General features: G+C 38.0%; 11 protein-coding genes across 11 annotated transcripts; 4 read left to right on the forward strand and 7 right to left on the reverse strand.

Moving 5' to 3' along the window:
• Window positions 1-696: 696 nt before the first annotated feature.
• RHIMIDRAFT_234532 (Dbl homology domain-containing protein) lies at window positions 697-2,502 on the forward strand (the record flags this gene model as incomplete). The annotated part of the gene is made up of 6 exons (XM_023608175.1): window positions 697-991; window positions 1,059-1,326; window positions 1,377-1,428; window positions 1,488-1,595; window positions 1,647-1,840; window positions 1,899-2,502. The coding sequence occupies 6 exons, from the start codon at window positions 697-699 to the stop codon at window positions 2,500-2,502; spliced, it is 1,521 nt and encodes a 506-aa protein (XP_023468874.1).
• A 756-nt stretch (window positions 2,503-3,258) lies between these two features.
• RHIMIDRAFT_289640 (uncharacterized protein) lies at window positions 3,259-4,132 on the forward strand (the record flags this gene model as incomplete). Its single annotated transcript, XM_023613663.1, has 3 exons — window positions 3,259-3,653; window positions 3,712-3,952; window positions 4,019-4,132. Exons 1-3 carry the CDS (start codon window positions 3,295-3,297, stop codon window positions 4,130-4,132), a joined length of 714 nt encoding a protein of 237 aa, XP_023468875.1. The 5' UTR covers window positions 3,259-3,294.
• Window positions 4,133-4,262: 130 nt separating this feature from the next.
• RHIMIDRAFT_234534 (RhoGAP-domain-containing protein) lies at window positions 4,263-7,589 on the reverse strand (the record flags this gene model as incomplete). Its single annotated transcript, XM_023608176.1, has 8 exons — window positions 4,263-5,812; window positions 5,873-6,254; window positions 6,309-6,499; window positions 6,556-6,714; window positions 6,765-6,860; window positions 6,925-6,982; window positions 7,034-7,411; window positions 7,470-7,589. 8 exons carry the CDS (start codon window positions 7,587-7,589, stop codon window positions 4,263-4,265), a joined length of 2,934 nt encoding a protein of 977 aa, XP_023468876.1.
• Window positions 7,590-7,720: 131 nt separating this feature from the next.
• RHIMIDRAFT_85294 (4'-phosphopantetheinyl transferase) lies at window positions 7,721-8,546 on the reverse strand. The gene is made up of 3 exons (XM_023615790.1): window positions 8,251-8,546; window positions 8,116-8,201; window positions 7,721-8,061 (listed from the first exon to the last, which is right to left on the reverse strand). The coding sequence occupies exons 1-3, from the start codon at window positions 8,421-8,423 to the stop codon at window positions 7,937-7,939; spliced, it is 384 nt and encodes a 127-aa protein (XP_023468877.1). The 5' UTR covers window positions 8,424-8,546; the 3' UTR covers window positions 7,721-7,936.
• Window positions 8,547-9,601, reverse strand: RHIMIDRAFT_85293 (uncharacterized protein). Its single transcript, XM_023615789.1, has 2 exons — window positions 8,991-9,601; window positions 8,547-8,915 (listed from the first exon to the last, which is right to left on the reverse strand). The coding sequence occupies exons 1-2, from the start codon at window positions 9,417-9,419 to the stop codon at window positions 8,670-8,672; spliced, it is 675 nt and encodes a 224-aa protein (XP_023468878.1). The 5' UTR covers window positions 9,420-9,601; the 3' UTR covers window positions 8,547-8,669.
• On the reverse strand, window positions 9,602-10,239 carry RHIMIDRAFT_85278 (uncharacterized protein). The gene has a single exon (XM_023615788.1). The coding sequence runs from the start codon at window positions 10,177-10,179 to the stop codon at window positions 9,784-9,786; it is 396 nt and encodes a 131-aa protein (XP_023468879.1). The 5' UTR covers window positions 10,180-10,239; the 3' UTR covers window positions 9,602-9,783.
• Window positions 10,240-10,716: 477 nt separating this feature from the next.
• RHIMIDRAFT_234537 (uncharacterized protein) lies at window positions 10,717-11,599 on the reverse strand (the record flags this gene model as incomplete). The annotated part of the gene is made up of 2 exons (XM_023608177.1): window positions 10,717-11,420; window positions 11,470-11,599. 2 exons carry the CDS (start codon window positions 11,597-11,599, stop codon window positions 10,717-10,719), a joined length of 834 nt encoding a protein of 277 aa, XP_023468880.1.
• A 539-nt stretch (window positions 11,600-12,138) lies between these two features.
• RHIMIDRAFT_248381 (uncharacterized protein) lies at window positions 12,139-13,809 on the forward strand (the record flags this gene model as incomplete). The annotated part of the gene is made up of 2 exons (XM_023610513.1): window positions 12,139-12,772; window positions 12,833-13,809. The coding sequence occupies 2 exons, from the start codon at window positions 12,139-12,141 to the stop codon at window positions 13,807-13,809; spliced, it is 1,611 nt and encodes a 536-aa protein (XP_023468881.1).
• Window positions 13,810-13,896: 87 nt separating this feature from the next.
• Window positions 13,897-15,614, forward strand: RHIMIDRAFT_286622 (DUF580-domain-containing protein; the record flags this gene model as incomplete). The annotated part of the gene is made up of 5 exons (XM_023613400.1): window positions 13,897-14,312; window positions 14,369-14,544; window positions 14,594-15,075; window positions 15,128-15,492; window positions 15,551-15,614. 5 exons carry the CDS (start codon window positions 13,897-13,899, stop codon window positions 15,612-15,614), a joined length of 1,503 nt encoding a protein of 500 aa, XP_023468882.1.
• A 61-nt stretch (window positions 15,615-15,675) lies between these two features.
• Window positions 15,676-17,097, reverse strand: RHIMIDRAFT_234539 (FMN-linked oxidoreductase; the record flags this gene model as incomplete). The annotated part of the gene is made up of 7 exons (XM_023608178.1): window positions 15,676-15,835; window positions 15,887-16,017; window positions 16,072-16,178; window positions 16,231-16,758; window positions 16,812-16,874; window positions 16,924-16,975; window positions 17,041-17,097. 7 exons carry the CDS (start codon window positions 17,095-17,097, stop codon window positions 15,676-15,678), a joined length of 1,098 nt encoding a protein of 365 aa, XP_023468883.1.
• Window positions 17,098-17,457: 360 nt separating this feature from the next.
• Window positions 17,458-18,843, reverse strand: RHIMIDRAFT_85320 (rhizopuspepsin 6 precursor). Its single transcript, XM_023615791.1, has 3 exons — window positions 18,477-18,843; window positions 18,055-18,423; window positions 17,458-17,996 (listed from the first exon to the last, which is right to left on the reverse strand). Exons 1-3 carry the CDS (start codon window positions 18,805-18,807, stop codon window positions 17,515-17,517), a joined length of 1,182 nt encoding a protein of 393 aa, XP_023468884.1. The 5' UTR covers window positions 18,808-18,843; the 3' UTR covers window positions 17,458-17,514.
• Between the last annotated feature and the right edge of the window lie 2,536 nt (window positions 18,844-21,379).

Genomic DNA, 21,379 nt, shown 5'->3' on the forward strand with positions numbered 1-21,379 from the left:
ACTTTTAAAAAGATATGAACCTAATCGAAGTTGCCCTTGGCAAAAAAGTTGGTGCAAAATACCACGGAATTGCGTCGAAAAAGCGCTTACCTATCTGCCTGATCTATTTCAAACTCCGAGATAGGTCAATGCAGCAGAAGAAGAGGTTTAAGGCGTTTAAATGCTTGAGCGCGCATGTACGCGTCCAAGAGCATCATTTAGAGAAGAATAGAGCATAAATTTAATAAAGAGTGTGTACAGTCTCATCTTCGGGTATGATTGGGGTTACCATAGAGGTCACCAACCTTCGGAAAGACGACAAATGAGAATAAATGACTGTTTTAGATAGCGATTCCATGGTGACAAATTACGTTTCTCAATAAAACAAGATAAAAAGTAATACAAGAACTGAGAAATAGGTTGATGACTAGAAGAAATAAAGGAAATAGTGAACTTGTAAAGGCAATTTGCTTGATAATCAGTTTTTTTGGGTTGCTAGTTTAAGGACTTATCTTCCATGTACCACTTTCTTAACGTGTCTTTTCTTTCTCGATTAGGCACCCTTGTTTCTTTTGTCTCACATGATCCAAATGTAGGTTTTCCCTACCACTCTCTCATTCAAGAATTACAAGATAAATAAGAATTACAAGTGTAACGACAGCAACCTTATTTAAAGTATATTTTCGCACCAGAAATATTCTCTTTTTCTTCTTCTTTATGAGTTTTTCTAGTTTGGAGGAAAGGCCAAATACGGCAAGTAATCTCTGGAGACAACCATCAATGCGGTCGGCTACTAGCAGCATCATAACATCGAGTAGTGGAGGAGAAGATAGTTTTCAGTCATTGGAAACATTGTCTACAGATTTAACACTTCCATACAGCCAATCCATTGATCAGCTTTCTATTCTTCAAGATGGCTCTGCTCATTATTATCAATTAATAGATGATTTAGCCATTATTGATGATCTTTACCAATCCTTCCAACCTGACGAGATAGAAGAGGATATCTATGGTAAACTAAAAAACAACAGCATATATATAGTTCACAGTGTATTTACCTATATTTAAAATCGGGATAGAGCGACAAGTAGCAGATGTAGCCAGAAACGTAGCACAGAAAAAACATGATGTAGATCAGATATACCAATTAGAGAGCCAATTCGTTCAGGATCTCACCGCGTTTCATCAAGTCTACCTAGTTCACTTACAGCGATGGATTCATGAACCCAGCAATACTGATCTCTTCAATAAGAATACATGTCATCGAGCAGTACTTACAAATCTATTTGACCATGTCTTAAAATTACTCAGTGTGCATCAACACTTTTTAAACAATTGCAAAGAGAGGTACACAAATAAGCTATTGCCCCTGTACATATACTTATACTTAAGATTAGACTCGACATGTGGGGCCCAACTCAATTCATATCTGACATCTTTGGTAGCCTGGTACGTGCACGCATTTATTTATATTTATACAATCTCACATCTCCTCCATTCCCTTGTAGTATGAAAAAATACCAGTGTATGAACCTTATCTGGAACTTATTCCTAATGTGGTTGTATCACTTGACGCGCTCTATTCAAAATCATCTTCCTTTCTCAAATTTCTCGAAGTAAGGCATGATTCTTGTTTCTTGTACGGATAGACCTTAACTGTTTTTTAGTCATGTGCAGCCAAAACGGACAACCAAGTGAAAGATATTATATATTATATAAAACGACCTATTCAACGACTCTCGATGTATGTTTCCACTCTATCACACATCATTTCTGTTACCGAGCCATCGCACCCAGATTACAAAGCCTTGATCCGCATTCGGGACAAGTTCAATGCTCAAGACAAACAGTGGAGAACCTTGTAAGTTTATAACAAAAAAAAAACCCTGCCTTCTCTTTCTCATGATTTCCCTCTATAGAATCAAGGATAGGCTGGCACATATCCGGGCATTGGAGGCTGCGAGATCAATGATTGGCAGCCCGGTCTCGGTCTCGGTCACGCGACGACTTTATATCACCGGCTTATTGACCAAAGTGGATCTATCGGATGCTCAATCGATGAGTGACACAAGAACATATTTACTTTACAGTGATTACTTCATCTATGGTCAAAAGATCAAACCAAACATAGGCAAGAAACCTCAACCACAAAAGCTTCAATACAAAGGCGTCATCAATCTGAGAAATGCTGAGCTTAAACCACTGTCTGAGCAGATCGTCGCCAAGGTATCTGAAAGTAAAAAAACGTCTGTTCTGACGGCTGCTTTCAAACGTAATAAGCAGACCGAGCCACAGCCCATAGTCTATGTGTATGGATTCCAATTGAAAATCGATCAAGCACTGTCTGATAATGCGGCAGGAACCATTCTTCCTGGCGCTGTATTATCTAATGGTATTAACACACCTCATATATCAACATCAAAACAGCAACTTATCTTTCGCACGGCTACAGAAGCAGAACAGAATGCTTGGATGTCCATGTTAAAAAAAGCAATCAGCAATGTATCCGTTAAAAAATCATAATACCCTCATTGAATGGCTGGTTCCTTTCATTTTAATTTATACCAATAAATGGTTTCTATGGGAAAATAATTATCTCCGCATTGCCATGAAAATGAGTCAAGGGCAACAGTTGTCAAAATAGTGTAACTTTTTATTTCGCTTGTTGAAACCGCACACTGGCCCTGAACCATTGTTTCCGTTGTGGACTTCCCCACAATTTATTTTGATTGGTTAGTCTTATTTAAAATGGATAATCGTTTATGCAAAAAGTGGCGAGAGGTTATTTTTGTGCCTTTTTGCCTTTTGAATTCAAACATGTTGATATTTACATAGAACGCAATCAGATAATGTGATTCCGTATTTATCTTTTCGCTTTTTAATGTCTTTTTTTCGATTGACAAGTTGCATATCTGGCAAATGACGGCAAAGATTGGAAAAAGACAGAGTAAAATTTTAAGCTCAGTTCACGAAATCAAAACGGACAGAAAGGGATGAGAAAGTAAGTGAACGAGACAATAAATTTGACATTGCTGAGTGATTCTTTCAGTAAAGCAATAATAAAATAGGGAAAAAGGTATAGAAAGAGAAGGGGAATGGGCTATGTTGTATGAATATGTGTGGAAATTGAACTCTAAATAAGCTTATAAATAAAAAATGCCCTTGTTTCATTCAACTGTGGAAACCCCGGGTTTTATATGAAAAAAATATCTCCACATTTTTATTTAAGCCTCACACGCAACTCTCTCTCTCCTTCTTTTTTTTTTTCTTTCTTTCTTTGTTTTCCTATTTCCCCCTTCTCTGTGTGCGTGTGAAATGAGTGATAATGCTTATACAGCCAAATATGATTTACAAGATTTGATTCAACAATATAAAACACAGCCTGATCTGCTAAAATTAATATTGACAAGCAAAGTGGAAGAGGATAAAAGAAGAGCAGAAGAGGCAAAGTTAAAAGCAAAAGAATTGGATCTTTTACTTCAACAACAATCTTTAAAACGTAAATCTTCTTTTCAAGAAGAATCGATTGAAAAAAGAAGACATTCGGCTGCTGCTGCCATGCTGGCCATGGGTGGTGGTGGTGCAGTGATACCAAATCAACAACAACAACAACAACAGCAATCTTTAGTGCATTCTATCATTCAGCCATTATCCCCTATCCAACAACGATCAAGGTAAATTCTGGATGATGCATTTCTCTCCTTAATTTTTTTCTCATATTTCCGTTTTTAGCATTAGTAGTATGAGTAGCGCTGAAGATATCTCATCTGCCTATCCTTCTCCTGTAGCAGAAGAAGATGACTATGTTAAATCATCCAGTAGAAGAAGACGAGAGATGCAGGCAATCACAAAAATAGTAGAGACTAGAGAGCATCCTTATATCGACAACTACTTTTGGAAGAACAACGGCAATACTGTACAAAAAAAGACGGGCTGCAAAAGTGTTTATTACAAGTGCTCAAATAGCAATAAGGTAAAATGCGGGATATTGCGGGTGACATATGAATTTCATGCTCATTCTCACGTTATGTGTAACCAGGGATGCACTGTCAATAAAACCGTGACCGCACGACCCAACGGTGAGTATCTGATCAAGTACCGTGGCTGCCATTTGAAGGAATGCGGCAAAGTAGAAAGGATACGCGATTTATAAATATATATACCTCTTTTTATTTATACTACTACTACTATTACTATTACTACCAACACTAGTTATTATTTATGCCTCCCCTTTTTTGCTTTTAATATGTACACACAGACACACACATATTTTGAAAATAAACTTATGGTTTATATGCATTACTAAAACTATCTGTTCTTCTTGGTGGCTGCATTAGTTGTGGTGTGGGCTTCAATGGCTGTGGTATACAATCAGATGGTGGATGATGATTACTGTAGGGTAAGTATTGTTGTGGTGTATAAATTGATGACGGCGGAGGTCGCTGTGCATCTGGTGAGCGTGGTATCGAGTATCCTTTGTGCTTGACCGTTTGTTCGACCTTTTTGAGAAATTCACGAGGTGACATGTCCATCCCACTCAGACTGGGATCCTTCAGGAACACTTCAAGATCTTCAGGAACCAAACAGAATTCGTTACACGATTCTAAAATTGTCTCGACAACGCGAATGGCAGTAAAGGACTCATCCTTCAAAGGGTCCTTGTGATGGGCCGTGAGAATACTGGGTGCAATCACACGCGCTAGGTTTGGTATGTCCATGCGGCTGCCCACTTCGTCTGTGATGTGTGAATAAGTCGCAACCCATCGGAAAAATAAAAACAGGACCTCCATCGTCACTCGATTGGTCATTGGTAACATACAACAAGCCAGATGAAGTGCTCGTTTGCGTTGGTCAGGGTCAGGAATTCGGTCCGCACACATAAAGAGCCCGTGCAATCTGTGAGTCATCAGCGGATCGGGCAGATCACGTAAAAACTTTTTCAGGAGCGCAGCGACTTGAACAGCATTTTCTTGTGTTAGGTCCACTTCATTTGGATTCTTGTCTAGTGCCTCTGTAAGCTCACGTAGTCTTCGGATGTTTCCATTTTTACGAAAGATGCCTTCAACTGACATATCCTTTTGTCGCATGGCTGTAATGGCATCGTCAATAAACGCTGCCAGCCTCACCGGAGAAGGGCCCAGGGCCAAATTAGATTCCACGCCGGTTCGATCCGTAAGAACGTCCAAGGGAACACCAAATGTTCCTATCTCTTTGGCCTTGGGCTGCACATTTTTCTTGACCTTGAAGGGAGTAAAGAATTTCCCCCAGATGGATGATTTCTTGGTTTCGACCATATTTAGTAGTTCTGCGCTGGTAAAGCTCGATCGTACATAACTCTCGATCTGAACGACGGCCACATATCGAATGATCATGTACTGAAGCGCAGATAGTTCAGACAAGTAAATACGAGGCTTGCCAGAAAGGCCTGTCGCGATGTGTATGTTTTCAGGAGGCGCCTTTCTAGAGTTTGTTGTTGTCGCGTTCACAGCCACAGCAGCCATCTGGGGTAGATCGTCCAATCCCACACTGCGTCTGTGTAAGCTGTCGGTTCGGGTCGGTAAGGTAGTGTTACCCAGAATAGTAGACCTTTTATTGGCCATTTTGAATGACCGTGACATCTTGCGGTCTAATCGCGTGGTAGAGGATGACACTGTTTTGGCATCCTTGATCTCGGTGGGATAAATAGTTTCCATGTGCCCTCGTTCTTCCATCATCTGTTGTAGTTCTATGGATGCATTCAGCATGTTTGGTGGCATATCTTTTAGTATATGACTGGCTGCTGCCTTAGCACTGTTTAACTTGGTTGAATAATCCACATTGGAAAGTTGTGAATCTAAAAGAAAAAAGTAAGTAAAGTCTTCTCTTGACGTTTCAAAATCTCCTTTCTTTTTACCTGTAATCTGTAACAGGCTACAAAGTCGGCTCAGTGCAATTCTCAAAAGATAGCTGTACTGCGCCAATCTCGAAACATAATCAAACGTGCAAGGGCTTGCGTGCACACATGTCGTACAATACAGTTGACCGTTCATCACTGATCCACTTGTTGTTTTAAGCGATCGTTCGCATTTCTTGCACTGAAAGCAGGTAATATGCCATCGTTGATCGCCGTATCGCACACATTGATCCTCAATGATATTTTTACATTCTTGGCAGTAATCCGTGTTTCTGGCTTGAATGAGACGTTGACTATCTCGACTGTGCCTTTCTTTACCCGGGATTTCCATTAGACGAGCCAGTAAGTGGGAAACGGCCACTGATTTGCCAAGTAATGTTTCCTATAGTACATATATTAGTACACATGTTCTTTTTCTTTCTAAAGGTTAATATACCAAGCGTAATGCAGCGTTCAGAGTGACACGGATGAGGTTTTTCAAGTAATGAGCCAATCCTGTGACGAGTGATAGCAGTTCCTGCGTGATACCAAGTTTTTTCATTTCCATATCACCTGTTCGAGAAAGTAAAGAAAAGAAGTTTATAATCTTTTTACATAGCATTTTGGCTTCTCGGCTATATTTAAACTCTAAAAGCAGTTGTATAAGTCATTTCTTTTTCTTGTTGAAGTACAGTTATTTTTACCAGACTGTTGATGTTCTTTATAGATTACACAAATCTTATCGATTCCTGCAAACAAGGCTTCAACGTGCACAAGGAATCGTTCAGACAGACAAATACTCTCTATATAAGCCCCATTGGATACATGCAGTAGCATTTCAGATATACATACGGCCGAAGATTCTATAAGTTTCAAATTTAATATACACACATGTGCATACAGACCAACCTACCTTCAAATGCTGATAAAACAGACCATATACTGACCACTTTTTCTTCTGTATCTTTTTGTATCTTGAATAGTTCAAAAGGTGTCTGTGGTATATATTCTATATGTCATAGTATTAGTAAATCTCTCTCTTTTATATTATGTATATATATATATATATTTACTTGGTGGACATTGATCGCCTTCTTTGAGTGTAGGATGGGCTATTTTAACACTCCAAAACTAATAAATATGTTAGTCTTTTTCTTTCTTTCTTTCTCTCTTTCTTTGTACCTTTTGAATCATGTAGCATTCCGGATGCCAGTGATCTACTGCATCACCACGTTCAATCTCGACATATTGTTTCAAGATTGCCATATCGCAACCAGCACAGGATACAGCAAACCGAGTACTGTAATGAAAGTGACAATAGACATGCCCATCATGCTCATAGTATGAGTCGTCAGGTCCAAAGACAGTAGAACAATCGCTGCAAGTGAAATGGTTTGGATGATACTTTTTGTCGAGAGCAATAATGTACGTTCCACGAAGTGGCTCATCGCATTCTGCACAAACAAGCTCGAGCCTTTTAAAGTAATCTCGTTCACATAACGGTTTGCCTGGTTCGGTTGGATGAGGTAAGTAACAGGAAGCGACGGGTGTTTGACAGTCCTATGAGAAATGAGCGCTGATGCACATTTACACATATACACTAATAACAAGTTATTACCCAGCAAGTAAAGCAATTTGGATGAAAGGCGCCATCAAGTGCTTTTACAAGTTGATCTCCTAATGGTAAATTACATTTCGAGCATAAAAGAGTATGTTTTGTTGGTGAATCAAGTGTCATTTGTTATTATATAAATATATATAATGTGTGTGTGTGTATGTGGTATATTTATATATATTTATATCAATATGTATCAATATATCAATGTGTATATATTCGTATATAAAAGGAGTGTGTATATAATCGTATTTATATTTACTGCTGCTCTTCTTGCTGTCGTTTGTTGCCCTTTTGTTGTTTTTGTTATTTACTGAATAACAAATCTTTCCATGTATATTTTTGGATTATAAGAAAAGAAGAAAAAGAGAAAGAAAGAAGAAGAAGAGAAAAGGGGGAATACAATTAATAAGAAAAAGTATAATATATATTATTGAATGTTCCCATATTAGGACCACTAACTCATGAAATTAGGCGGACTTTTGCCCTTCGAGTATAACTTGAGCCATAGCATAATCACCATCATGCGAAACAGATACATGTGTCCGTTGAATACCATAGAGTAAGCTATTTTCAATCATCAGCACTGGTTTGCCTATAATACAATGAACGATTAGCCCTAATGAGAAAAAACGGACTTAATTAATACCTCCTGTTTTGGTCACGGTTACTTGTTTCCATTCTAGTTTATGTATAGGATATAATGCTTTATAGACTGCTTCCTTTATACACCACCTATTCTACCTTTAATATAGGCTATATTATATTTATAATGGAAAGATACCTTGTCGCTAAATACATGATGTGATTGTGATCATGAACAGATTTCAATTGGTTGAATTCACTTAATTCCTTTGTACTCAAGATCCTTTTCGCTAGTTTTTCCTTTCCTCTTCTACTGGCAAGCGAGGTGATACGCGGTAAATAAAGTATATCGACACCAATGCCTAATATCATTTAACTTTATTTGGTGAAAAAAAGCAAGATCAAAAGGAGCACGTTTTTTCATTTATATTTTTTATGACAGTGTTAAATAAGGGCCCATCCTCTCATAAAAACAACCATCACATACACGACACCATTCACCACGTTCTTGTCCGTTCTTGTTAAAGAAGAGTGCCATTTGATTACTGCTATGTTTGTGACAAAAGACATGTCCACAACTAAAGACTGGTGTTACTATCATGTTATTTATGTTTTCTTTTACCTTCTGCAGTGATGTCTTCTTTGAAATAGCCCAAACTCTACTTGGCATCGTTTCTGTACTTGTCTATTTTTATATTCATCATCCATATAAAATGAAAATTCACATTGATCTGTGTCTGGTATCCATTCTTCTTGTTCTCTTATACGAAAATGAGGTGAATGTCGAAGGGTTCGATTGAGTGTAAATGAATATTTTAAGCAAATGATGTCTGGTTTACTATAATAAAAATACTTTTTGAATTTCTATTTATATGGGAAGATTCCCCTATTTTTAGTCGTGTGTAATTTAATAGACACATCTTGATCCATTTCTTTTACCTTGGGCAGTAATCCAGGTTCTGTAGTGACACATATGCCTGAAATTACCACGTTTTCTGTATAACCGAATCTATTATAAGCTTTGTTTCCTATGCTGCCTGTGCCAACAATGTTGCCAAACCATTGATTCAAGCTCCATTTGAACCTTGCAAGATCATATTCCAATTTAGTTTGCCAATCTGGTGCCTTTTCTTGCTCTATCATAGACTCATCATTATTTAGTGCTGGTGGCGATGACGACAGTAAAGGAGAAGAAGAAAAAGATGAAGGGATCAGGGGAGATGCAGGTGCATTAGGAGGTTGAGAAGAGGAAGGGTCGTTTAGGATAAGCGTCAATTTGGCCAGGATGCTCGTTTGCATATCTAAGATATGATCCATTGTCGTATTCGTATGGTTCTTTAGCTGCAGCACTTGGCTTTGGAGTTTCATCAGTTCATAATCGTTAATATGATGATGATTGGAAAGTAATGTCTGTAGTATCTTTTCTTGTTGTTTCAAAAAGGATTGCTTCCATCGCTCCTCTTCGTCTTCTTCTTGTATTAGCTTCTCCTTGGTGGATGTAGGAATGGGTGACGAAGGATGATCATCCGTTGCTGTTGTTGTCGTTGTCGTCGTTGAGCTGTTGTTACTATTGGCTGACTCTTTCTTTTGTTTATGGGCTGTACTACTTTGTATGTCTGTATTTACAATGACATTTCGATCACAACCTGCACAGATGTGCCTTCGCAGTTGATCACACTCATGATGATGTATGGCCTTTATTCATTATTATGTAAGTATATAAAACAAATGTTTATCTCGGAAACATCAAAGTTACCTCAATCGATTGTTGTTTTGGTGCTATCGAATGAGTCAGCTCAGGGGATTCAAGGGACGGCTTCTTCTCTATTGCTGGGTCACTGCTTGGTGCCCAAGAGCTTCTTCTTTTTTGTGAAACGTCTTGTAGATATTTACTATCTACTTTAAAGTTGTTTAGTGATGGCTTTCTGCTGATCACTCGTCGCTTAGATTTATTAGCTAATGGCTGTGGTGATGGGGATGGTGATTTGATGACCATTTTAGCAAGACTAGATGCTGTGTTCCGTGTGAGGCTGCTTGTATCTGTTATGGAACCTTCCATTGAAATGGGCCGGATACTCTTACGACGACCTGCTGGTGGAAAAACAGTGATTGGAGGTTGTGCGAGCATGATGTATGATTAAAATGTATACAATACAGAGAAAGAAAGAAGGATTAAAAAAGAGGAGATTAGAGAAGAATAAATAGAAAAAAAGGAAGGAAAAAGAAAAAGTGTTTTATCCATGCTACAGATAAATAAATAAAAAAAAACCTCTGCTTTTTTTTACAAGATAAATGTACTTCATATATTATTATACACCCATGACGAATGGCCTGGGAACTTGACAAATTAAACCCTCTTTGGGGGGGAAAACAAGTACAAAAGATGAGATGTAAAGAAAAGTCTTCCCCGGATTTTCAAACAAGAGCTTTGTTTATGAAGGGTTACATATCCTTTTCATGCAGTTTCCTGCAGAAAGTTTAAAATAAGAGAGTAAACATAAACCTTTGTACATTTGTTATTACAAAAAGTAAAAACGTCATTTTTATCAATAGGATCTGACGCCCCAATGACTTTCCCCTTGATATTGTCTTGCCTTGGTAACACAATTAGAGTATCCATAGCAACAGTAATGTGCCTGACGATTTTTTATTTTTGTTTTTGATTTTATTGGCTGTTTAGAAAGCCGCCACTGAACGCTAAGGGCACAAAGATGGATATACCAAATATGGAGAATAACCAAATTATCAATGTTTTATATGCATGCATCCATTGTTTATACTTTTCATGCTGAATCTGATTGTTCAACCTGTTCAGATGACCAGGTAAATTCATGTATATTGAATGAACTGCTTCAAGTCGCTTCTTTATCAATTTCAAATCGACATCTACTTCATAAAGTAACGTCCGATTACCCTTTATGAATAGAGATGCATCCGCATGATCTTCATTAATGTGCCGCAGCCATGCCCTAGACACGTCCTTGTCTAATTCATGTAGTTTCACCTGATATTTTAATATTTCATGCCGGCTACGTTGAATTCGAAATAATTGCGCATCAAGCAAGTGTTGCTTTCCCTTGATACCAAGTATAGCATTATGAATCAACTGAGGCACTACATTGTCTGCAGGTAAGAGATCAGATGGAGGTATATATGGAAAGGCAGTATCACTTGGCATCTTGATCATTTCAACCTGTCGTCTGATCTGTAACCATTTTGTGTCTAGCTTCTTCTTGTACACACTGCTTATCCTCTGAACGCTATTTCTCTTTTTATTCGTCAATTTTTTCTTTTTCTTTGATAATCGGATATAAAGCGGCCTTTTGACTATATTGTTTCTTTCGTTCCTTAACAATTTTGGAGATTGAACTGTAAGTTGTTAGCCCTTTTCTCCTCTGTTTTCTCTTTTTCTTATTACATTTTAACAAATTCTTTTGATGATCAAACAAACTTCGCAATGGCCATTTTGGTTTTCTCTGCTTCTTCTTTCCTGCCTTCCATTTGCTTACTAATCCTTTGATCTTATTGTGATCCAATGATTTTTTCATTTTTTCGGAGAGAAAAAAAAATATGCCAAGACACACTTTTCTTTTTAATATTCTAATCTTGGCTGTGCATGTCAAAAAGAAAGATTAGCTGCTCCAGCTGTCGCTCCAAGAAACTAAAATGTGATGGAGGCAATCCATGTGAACGATGTAAATATAAAAACACAGAATGTATATATGCAAAGCCAGGGCAAGTCGGTCGACCACCCAAGAATGCAGTTGTAAATAAATTTATCTTGGCTCGACCTGATAACGCAAGATGTCGAGAATTTATATTTGAACATGTCTCCAATCTCTCCCCTACGCGATACTTGAAGGATAACAAGTCTCAGGGCCTCAATTATTATCTCACTTATTTATATAACCAGCAGTTTTTACCTGAAACCAGCAAGTTTGTAAAATTATTAAATTCTTCAACAAACCCTCAGGAGCGTCCGATGCGATCAAAGACAATATTGAAAAAGACGCATAGACAGGTCGATTTACAGATTGACGACTTAGCACAATATTTTAGTTGGATGAGTGCTGACGTTTCAGCCATTATGGCACAACGTCTATCTCGGCTAAGGCTGTCTTACTATAATTGTATAGAATTCGTAGCCACTGCACTCAACAATGACCCATCAACAAGTTTTTTTGAACCACCTTCTTCAGCACTTATCATAAGTAATCCGCTCAATTCATTACCGCCGCACCAGGCACTACGACTGATCGATTATTTCTTTCACATTCACCCATACTCCATCATGATTAACAAAACCATGCTCCTTCAGGCTTACTGGACAGATACAGCCGATCCAATCTTGCTGTCTGTCATCTACGGCACCACTCTCTTTTTATCTCCCATCTTGGAGGGACAACAGCTTTTGCTGTGGAGAAAGGAGAATTTGAGTAGCCGTAATCCGTTCTTGGATTATGCTCACGTGTTGCTCTCAAAAGCGTCGGCAGAGGCAACCTTAAGCCGCTATCAGGCTGTTGTTCTGCTTGGCTTGTTTGAGATCACGTTTGGATATGCTAAAAAGGGAACATCTCTCTTTGCACTCTCGTACATGATTGCAGAAAAGTTAGGCTTGTTTAACAACACTTTACCTCCAGGATTGACACCGGTCGAAAAGGAACTTTTGCTTGTTACTTTTTGGGCGATATTTCAATGTACTGTTCGGGGATGCGTTGAACGTAAGATAGAGTATAAAGGAAAAAGAAAGACAGCTTGGGGCTAATGTTTATTCTTTGCAGTTGTGCAGATTCCACGTGTTGCTCTTGGCCATCAATTACATCCGTATCCACCCATGAACGTACGAGAATCTCTATCGTATCAATTAGACACTCAGAATGGAAACACTAGAGCATTTAGACACTATGATTATATTGTAGAAACATTCTATGTCCAATCCGTAATTGCAAAGACATGCTGCATGATCATATTTACGTTACCACACGAAACAGACAATGAATCGGTAGAACAAGAAATACAGCATATCTTGAATAATCTTTACGGTTTTATACAACGAAAACAACAACAGATGTCAAAGCTTCAAACATTTACTCTCGAGCTATTCCATTACTTTTTCGCCATAACTTTGCTATTCTTGAAGAGAACATTAGGGAGTAAACACTTCAAGATTCAACAGCCTCCGTCCTCATTGCCTCGTCTGGATCTTTCTGATCCAGAAAATGTGCGGTGCATCTATCAAGCATTACCCAATGCTATGACTATCGTCAATAAGACAAATGATTTTCTCAACAGCAATTCAGCAAGCCTCTATCAGTCTGGCCTTTTACCTCGTGGTTTGATGTTATCTACTTTAGACGCCGCATCGATCGTTTTGATGAACCACTACACACTAGAACCAACGCCGATTGTTCGTCAATATATAGAGACAATTGATGTCATTTTATCACGTCGAGATGCTTGGAAGACATCGGACATATCAGAGGCCGCTAAACTAGATATTCAGACGTTTCTACAGAATCATATGTCACAAAGTGATTCATCTTCAATTGGAAGTCCATCAATGGATATGATGTCATCTCTCATCCCATTTGATTTATTTGATCCAGAAACACTTTGGATGAATCCAATTGACCTTCTTCAAGACAATACATTTGATATCAGTTCATGCTTAGATTCTTCTGCTTTAGCAACAGCAACCATAGATACAAACTGGCTAAACGGCGATTTTGATTTGTTAAACTCAAACTTTATGCAATAACAATGCCTTGTGTTACCTTCGCCCTCTACAATTTTTAAGCCCATTTCTATTTTCTTACTTTTCTTTCTTTAAGAGAAAACAAAGAACATGTATCAGCCACAACAAGGACAACAACAACAACAGTATTATCCACCACCTCCGACAATGCAACAAAATCAAAATTATTACCCACCGCCAGAACAACAGTATCCGCCACCAGATTATAATACATCCTACCAACAGCAAGCACCTTATTCCGAAGAACCCAATAAAGGCATCAAACCCTCGAGTGGATGGAATGATGTCTGGGCTACGGTACTTTGGCTACTCAATTTGGGTGCATTTATTGGATTAGCTGTTGTTGCCATTAGTACATACAATAGCCATGGCACGACCTACGGGGGTGTCCAATCATCAAACCCTTATTCTGGATTAACCTTTGATACATCTACTTTTGTCATCTTTGGATACGCGGCTGTAGTTGGATTTGGTATAAGTTTATTATATTTGATTATTGCCAACATGTAAAATATAAAAAAATGACAAAGGAATGTGTCATTTTTCTTACAAGACTCATTAGGTTTCCAGGACCATTGATCTACATCACGTTCATTGGATCGATCATTGTTTACTTTGGAGTGACAATCTATTACTTTGTTAGACATTATTACTCAGCAGCCATCGTCTTTTTGATCTTTTCGTGTCTTTATGCTCTTTGCTTTTTTTGGTGGAGAAGTAGAATCCCTTTTGCAACAGGCAAGTCATATTTCGTATTTTATTTCTAAAACTAACCAAAAGTTGACAGTCATGCTAAAGACCATTGTGGACATCACTCGAAAGTATCCAAGCACTATGTTCATTGGTATCCTATCACTCATCATTCAAACCGCATTCTCATTCTGGTTTATGTTTACCGTCATTGGCATCTATCAAGCATGGTACAGCTCAAGTAGCAATAACTCTCGATTGAATTGTGCCATGGTCTTTTTGGTCTTTTCGTTTTATTGGACCTCACAAGTGATTACCTATGTAACTCATGTTACGCTCGCGGGACTCTTTGCCACCGTCTATTTCCTAAACGACGGTATCAAACATCCTATCTGGGGCAGTGCCAAACGCGCTCTGACCACTAGCTTTGGTTCTATTTGTTTTGGATCTCTCTTGATTGCCCTCATTAACTTGGTTCGATTCTTTTTACGCGTGGCTCAATCCAATACGGATAATGCATGTGCTGCATTCTTTATTTGCATCATCCAATGTATTGTCAACTGCTTTGCTGGACTATTTGTAAGTGTGTAGCCATCAAACAAACCTATATCCTGACTTCTTTTTTTCCTAGGAATGGTTCACTTATTATGCTTTCAGTGGCGTAGCAATCTACGGTAAACCGTTTATTCCTACAGCTCGAAACACATGGAACATGGTCAAGGACCGTGGCATTGAAGCCATGATCAATGACAACTTAATTGGTAATGTCCTGTTTATGGGCGGATTACTCGTAGGTGTTCTCTCTGGTCTATTAGGATTCATTTATCTGGAAGTAAGCAAACCTCCATATAATGCTAATGGAGGCATGACGCCTGTCATCATCATGATGTGCTTCTTGATCGGTGCTTCCATGTTTTCAACCGTTGCGACTGTGATTTCGAGTGGTGTGGCTACTACTTTTGTTTGTCTTGCAGAAGATCCAGATGCTTTGAGGAGGTAAAGAAGGAGATAATGTATATGTATACATGTACTGATTTATTTTTTGGGATATTAGATCAAAGCCTGAGCTTTATGAAAGCATTCGCCAGACTTGGCCAAGAGTCGTTCAAGGCGTATAGTTTAAGATACACATTACACATTTTTATTAATTTACTATACAAATACTTTTTTAATCACCGTCTATTCTGATTTTGACTTCTTTTCTATTTGACTTTCTTGTTTGTCTTCATCGTCTCTTTCACGTTTATTCTCATTCTCCGTTTTGTCATTCTCAGTTTTCCGTTTAGCCTGTTGTTCGCTGGTCACTTTTCGGTAATAGTCCATTAATCCGAAAATTTGGCTTGAAGACATTAGTTTCTTGATAAAATGTGACTCTTTTTTTCTTTCTTACCACAAATCTTCTGTTGACTTTGATTTCTGCATGTTTCGATATAACTCGGATCTTGTATGATCAGAATCCTCAGTATTCATGCACAGGATAACATACTTTGTATTTTGAAAGACATTCTCAGTATCGACGCACTATAAGGTATGTTATGATCTTATTGATAGAAAAAAAAGGGGGGAGAAACCGACCTTTTTGATATAAGCACGAGCAACTTCACCAAATGGTAACAGTCCTTCTTTTCTAAAAGCAGACGGATTCCACTGAGCACCTCTAGCGATCATTGCAGAATCAGCATCTATTCACAAATATTTTTAATACATGTCTTTTGCTTCTGTCGATTTTCTTACGTGTCAGCTTTTTGACCTTTTCAACATCTGCGTATTGAAAGATATCACCATTGACTGTCACGGGTATATCTCTTACAGACTTGACAGCCTCTACAACTTCTCTTAATCTCTCCCATAATGCTTTCTCGGTCGATCTCATCTCCTTTGTGCGGCAATGCACCGTCAATGCCTTAATCCCGGTAGCAGTAATCCTTTTAACAAGCTTCAAGGTATCCTCCTGGGTTGGAAGCAAGCGAATCTTACAAGTCACTGGCATCCCTGTGTGACAGATGAGGTTTTCCAAGATCTTGCAGAGACGATCTGGGTCGGTCAGTAAGGCAGCGCCCATACCTCCTTGGACCGAAAACTTCTTAGGACATCCACAGTTGAGATCAACACCTGCTACATCTTGTTTGAGTGTTAAGGCAGCTTGTAAGGCAAGATCGGGATCTGCTGTACCGAGTTGAAGAATAACTTTGCCCTTTTCGTCGGGATGAGTGCTAAATGTCAATGATTTCCCTTTACGATAATCAATAGTTCCTGTAGCTTCTACGCTAATGTGTTAAATAATACAAGCCAAAGCAAAAAATATATGTGAGTACCATTATATTCTCGAACAGATCCAATAATTCTCTTGTCCACTAATTCTTCTGTCCAAACCAAATCTACATGTCATGTCAATAACCTCTTTTCTTTTTTTCTTTTTTTGGTTACCTGCTCCATATTCGAGTGCCAATAGACGCATAGGCAAAGTACCGATTCGTACCTTAAATCAATGTTATTTTTGTTCATTATTGTTGTTGTTTATTAATTTACTGTCTAAATAATTACCATCGGTGCAAGAATAACCTTGTTTGCATAATCAATGTCTGGATGAGTGTTCGTCATTAGATAATAAAAAAAAAAAAAGAATCAATTGTTTTATTTCTCGGACAACGATAAATATTTTATTGCAAGGCCCATAACTTAACTCGAGTTCTTCTCTCTTTGAAAAGGACTCTTCTTATTCATTCTATGCAACTCCGATCCTTCCATTTCATGGAAATAATGATGAACCTTTCCATCGGCTATTTAACGATCAACCTCCGACGCATTCGCTGTTGGAGAGATGACGACACATGCCTCGGTCGACCATTACCTTGTTACTTAGAGGCATGGCGAATAGGTCTGAATAAATCCATGAACAGATGAATTGATAACAAATGAAAATGAAAAAAAGAAAAGAACAACCTTTCTAGGGTTTCCTTTATGATTTTACTATAGGGAGATAAAAGTAGTTTATTTAAATAAATATGTCAGACGCTCTTAAGCGTTAATGGAAGGAGCGATTTTGACTTCGGGTACTTCTTGGTTAAAGATAACGTAGTTGTTCTTCAAGAATACATCACCCAAGATAGACAAGCCTCCGAGATCACCATAACTGAAACCAGCAATACAGTTATTTCCATCTTGTTCAAAAATGATGGAATCAGAAGGAACTTCAAATTCAGCACCACCAATACTGAAGGTAAGGGGTTGCAAGTTGGACGTATCACAGTCAATGGTATAGGTACCATCACCATTATCTTGAGCATTGTATGCTTGAGCGATCTGAGAGGCAACATCATTGGGGAAGACCAAAAGAGTGGTACCGGTGTCAAGGATGGCGCTGAAGGAATCAGTGACAGATTGGCCCCCAACAGAAGAACCATCAACAGTGATGCCCCAGAAGCCTTGAGAATTGTCGATGGGGACGGTAGTCAATTCTCCCTTGATCTTGGATGAGTCGTATCCACCAAAGATATATTCTAGATAAAGTCGGAATAAGCTCATGTACGACGAATTCTTTCTTATAGCCCTTACCACCACCACCACCGTTGCTAGCCTTTCCGAGGAAGACACCAAAGATAGGAGAGGAAATGAGACCTTGGCTGATCAAGTTGTCGACAGGTGTTTTTACACCTTGGACTGTCGTAATGGAATCAAAGGCAAGACCCAAGAGACCATCAATTTCTCCACTAGCAAAAGTATCAGATTCAGTCTTGGCCAATTCGATGGTTTGCTTTTTGATAGTGAGACCACCCAATTCGACAGTGTCAGTACCCAAGATGCCACTGGAAGTAGAACCATCACCATATTGAATGGACCAAGGACGACCATCCTTTTGATAAGTGCTAGACTTGGAAGGATCGTAACGGGTTTGAGTTGAACCGCAATCGCTGCAGAGAGTTGAAGCTATACTCCACATTAAACACGCAATACCTTACACACCTTTTACAATAACTTACCAAACCACAAGTCAGAAGAACCAGTGTCAAAGTCGAGTCTGAGGTCAACACCAGGAGTACCAACCTTGACGATACCATAGTACTCAACATCATTACCACTGTCAGTTACAGGAACTGCTCCACCACTTTCAGGGGAGACGCCAGGAGATTGAGTGGAGAGCTTGTGCTTGGTGTATTTGGCAATGGCTTTTTGGAGTGACTTTTTGGCACTGGGCTTATAATTTTCGTTCTTTGTCAATGGAACGTTAATTTTCTTGCCACCAGGAGCAGCTTCAACAGCGAGGACCACAAAGGCAAGAGCGATACAGGAAGAGATCAGAGTGAATTTCATTACTAGAATGAATGGTTTGGAAAAAGAAAGGAAATGTTTTTTGATGAGAGAAAAAAAAAGGAAGCTTGGAATGGATGCTCTTATTTATATCGACGCGAAGTAAAGAGCTTCAAGCATTACTGATAATAACTTTAACCGATTATGAACTCGATTTAGACATTTTATCCTAAATTGTATCTTTATTTAATTCAAGGTTGAACAAAGTAATTGAATGAGATGTAGAGGCACAAAGGAGGTAAAAATTATCCATAAATGGTAAAATGATGAGAAGTCAAACTGTCCTACAGAACTCACAATTGATATTAAGATGATAATGAACATAAACTGTCGAAAAAGAAAGAAATTTCTATATAAAGAATACTTGTAAGAAAAGATAAGCGTATTCTTGCATACAAAGGTATATGAATTTCATGAGCTATGTATGCAGCTTGACTTCAATTGCACAGATACACATATGCTACACTCGCCTTTATCTTATCGTTTTATTGACCCAGGCCAGATGTATATAGATTATGGCATGATCACTATTGAGTACAGTAAGCATCAGTAGTATCAAGAAAAACGACTTGAGCGAATACGTCGTAAGGTCAAGTTGACAGCTCATTTGTAGAAAAAGTAGTTGGTATCCATGTTACTTAAAGTCACTTACAGGCATTGCCGCGGAAAATATTTTATGTCGAAGGTAGCAAGTTCAGTATCATAATATCCTTGACTTACTTGTAAGGTGTTATTCTATCACGTTCAATTATAATGTTATGATAGAACTGATTGCAACCTTTGGCTGATATGGTAATTATTAAATCTTTTATTGCACATGCTCTTGTACCTGTCATACAGTCAGGGTAACGCTTTATGGTATAGTATTGAAAAAAATAGCCTTGGTTGTCAAAATGGGATGAATACGTCATTACTAAGCATTCGCTTGAAGGAGATGAATAGCTTTGAATGCTTTAAAAGGATTACGCTCTCCATATGTATATTAGTATACGTTAGTAAAGACATACATCATAAGGCTGTACAAAGCACACGATCTTATGCAAAGTATTATATGCAACCATTAATTTATTGTCCAGGTGTAACATATACAAGTATGTAACAAAGTAATCCGCTCTTGCAAGTGTTTTTGTTATTATTGATTTTTGGATATAGACAAAGTGATTGTACTTGCAAGGCATATATAAAGTATACATGCATAGATGATTTAATGGGATTTAAAGAAAACGAGACTAATCTTTTTATTTTCATTATGCGCGTAGATAACGTTGTGGTATGGATCCTGTAGGTTTGCTCGGTTAAACGTTTCACAGGTTTAAGATATACTCGTCATTAATTTGCCTGTAGGGCAAGCGTCAACTCTTACCCATTACTTATAGTAACCCCCATCCTATCTATTCTTACTTTTAGGACACAGCATATGTAGAATTTGGGCCTTATATCATAATCTCAGGTGTCCCATAATTTAACTCTAAATGGCACGATCTTCTTTGTACTGTGTTGGATAAAGTTTGTAATTTTTACGGTTAATGGATAGCTAGTGTGTTTAAATGTAAAGATGAAGATTGGATAATAGAGCCTTTATATGTTAGTAAATTCTCTGTTGCTATGCTTACTTAATATTAACTCTAACAATTGTGCAAATAGCATTCGTTATAGGCTTACAAGCGATCCTCCAAAAAGGAGTGCTACAGTAATAGAGAATCCATTGAGTAATAATTAAAATTATAGATATAACAACATTTTATACGGATTTAACAGGAGAAGAGCGAGATGATTGATAATAAAAACAGTACTAGTGTAGTTATTCTATAGCAAATATGTATGTAAGATGTATGGATTTGCTCACAAGTGCAATAAACATTATTGCATCTAACAGACTACGGCAATACAAATATGACTTGCTAGCAAGAGCGTTCTTTGTCACAGAAGCAATCCATTCTGAAAGGATACCCATATACTTGTTCTAATTGACAATAAAATCTAATAAGACAACACCGCTTCAGTATACAAAGCTGGATTTCGATCTCATGCGCTGCGAACATTTCGCCCCCTATTGCTTAAATAAGACTCCTTTTAAAACGCTGAGGTCTACTGCTACAATTTAGTCTATGATAGCGCTGATGGCTTACAGCCTCGCATATCCTGCTAGAGCTTGAATACAAATGAAGAGTTAAAAATTCATCCAATAACATTAGCTACTCATAAAAGAAGGCTATGAGCTTGGGACGCTTTTGAGTTTTTTTAAAAAGCCCTGGAGATCCAAACACGCTGCCCTAAGTAGTATTTCCTTCAAACTTTCCAGCCAAAATTTCCCATTTTGAAAGCTGTGCTAGGAGGAATTCAATATTATTTACAATGTCTTATGATTAGCTATTATTCAATAATGCTACTCTAATATCTTCTATGTTTTCAATAAAGCTTTAAGCATGAGAATTGAGAGTATAAAAGAAAATAGATATGCAAGCAGAAATTTACGGCTGTTTTATATTATCAAAAAGATAGGACAATGCTTTTAGGACTCTTATTCGGTAATATCAAACTCCCGTAAAAAGGATATTTATATTCAATGATTTGA

Source organism: Rhizopus microsporus (assembly GCF_002708625.1).
Source record: "Rhizopus microsporus ATCC 52813 unplaced genomic scaffold scaffold_3, whole genome shotgun sequence".
In the NCBI taxonomy this organism is placed as follows: domain Eukaryota; kingdom Fungi; phylum Mucoromycota; class Mucoromycetes; order Mucorales; family Rhizopodaceae; genus Rhizopus; species Rhizopus microsporus.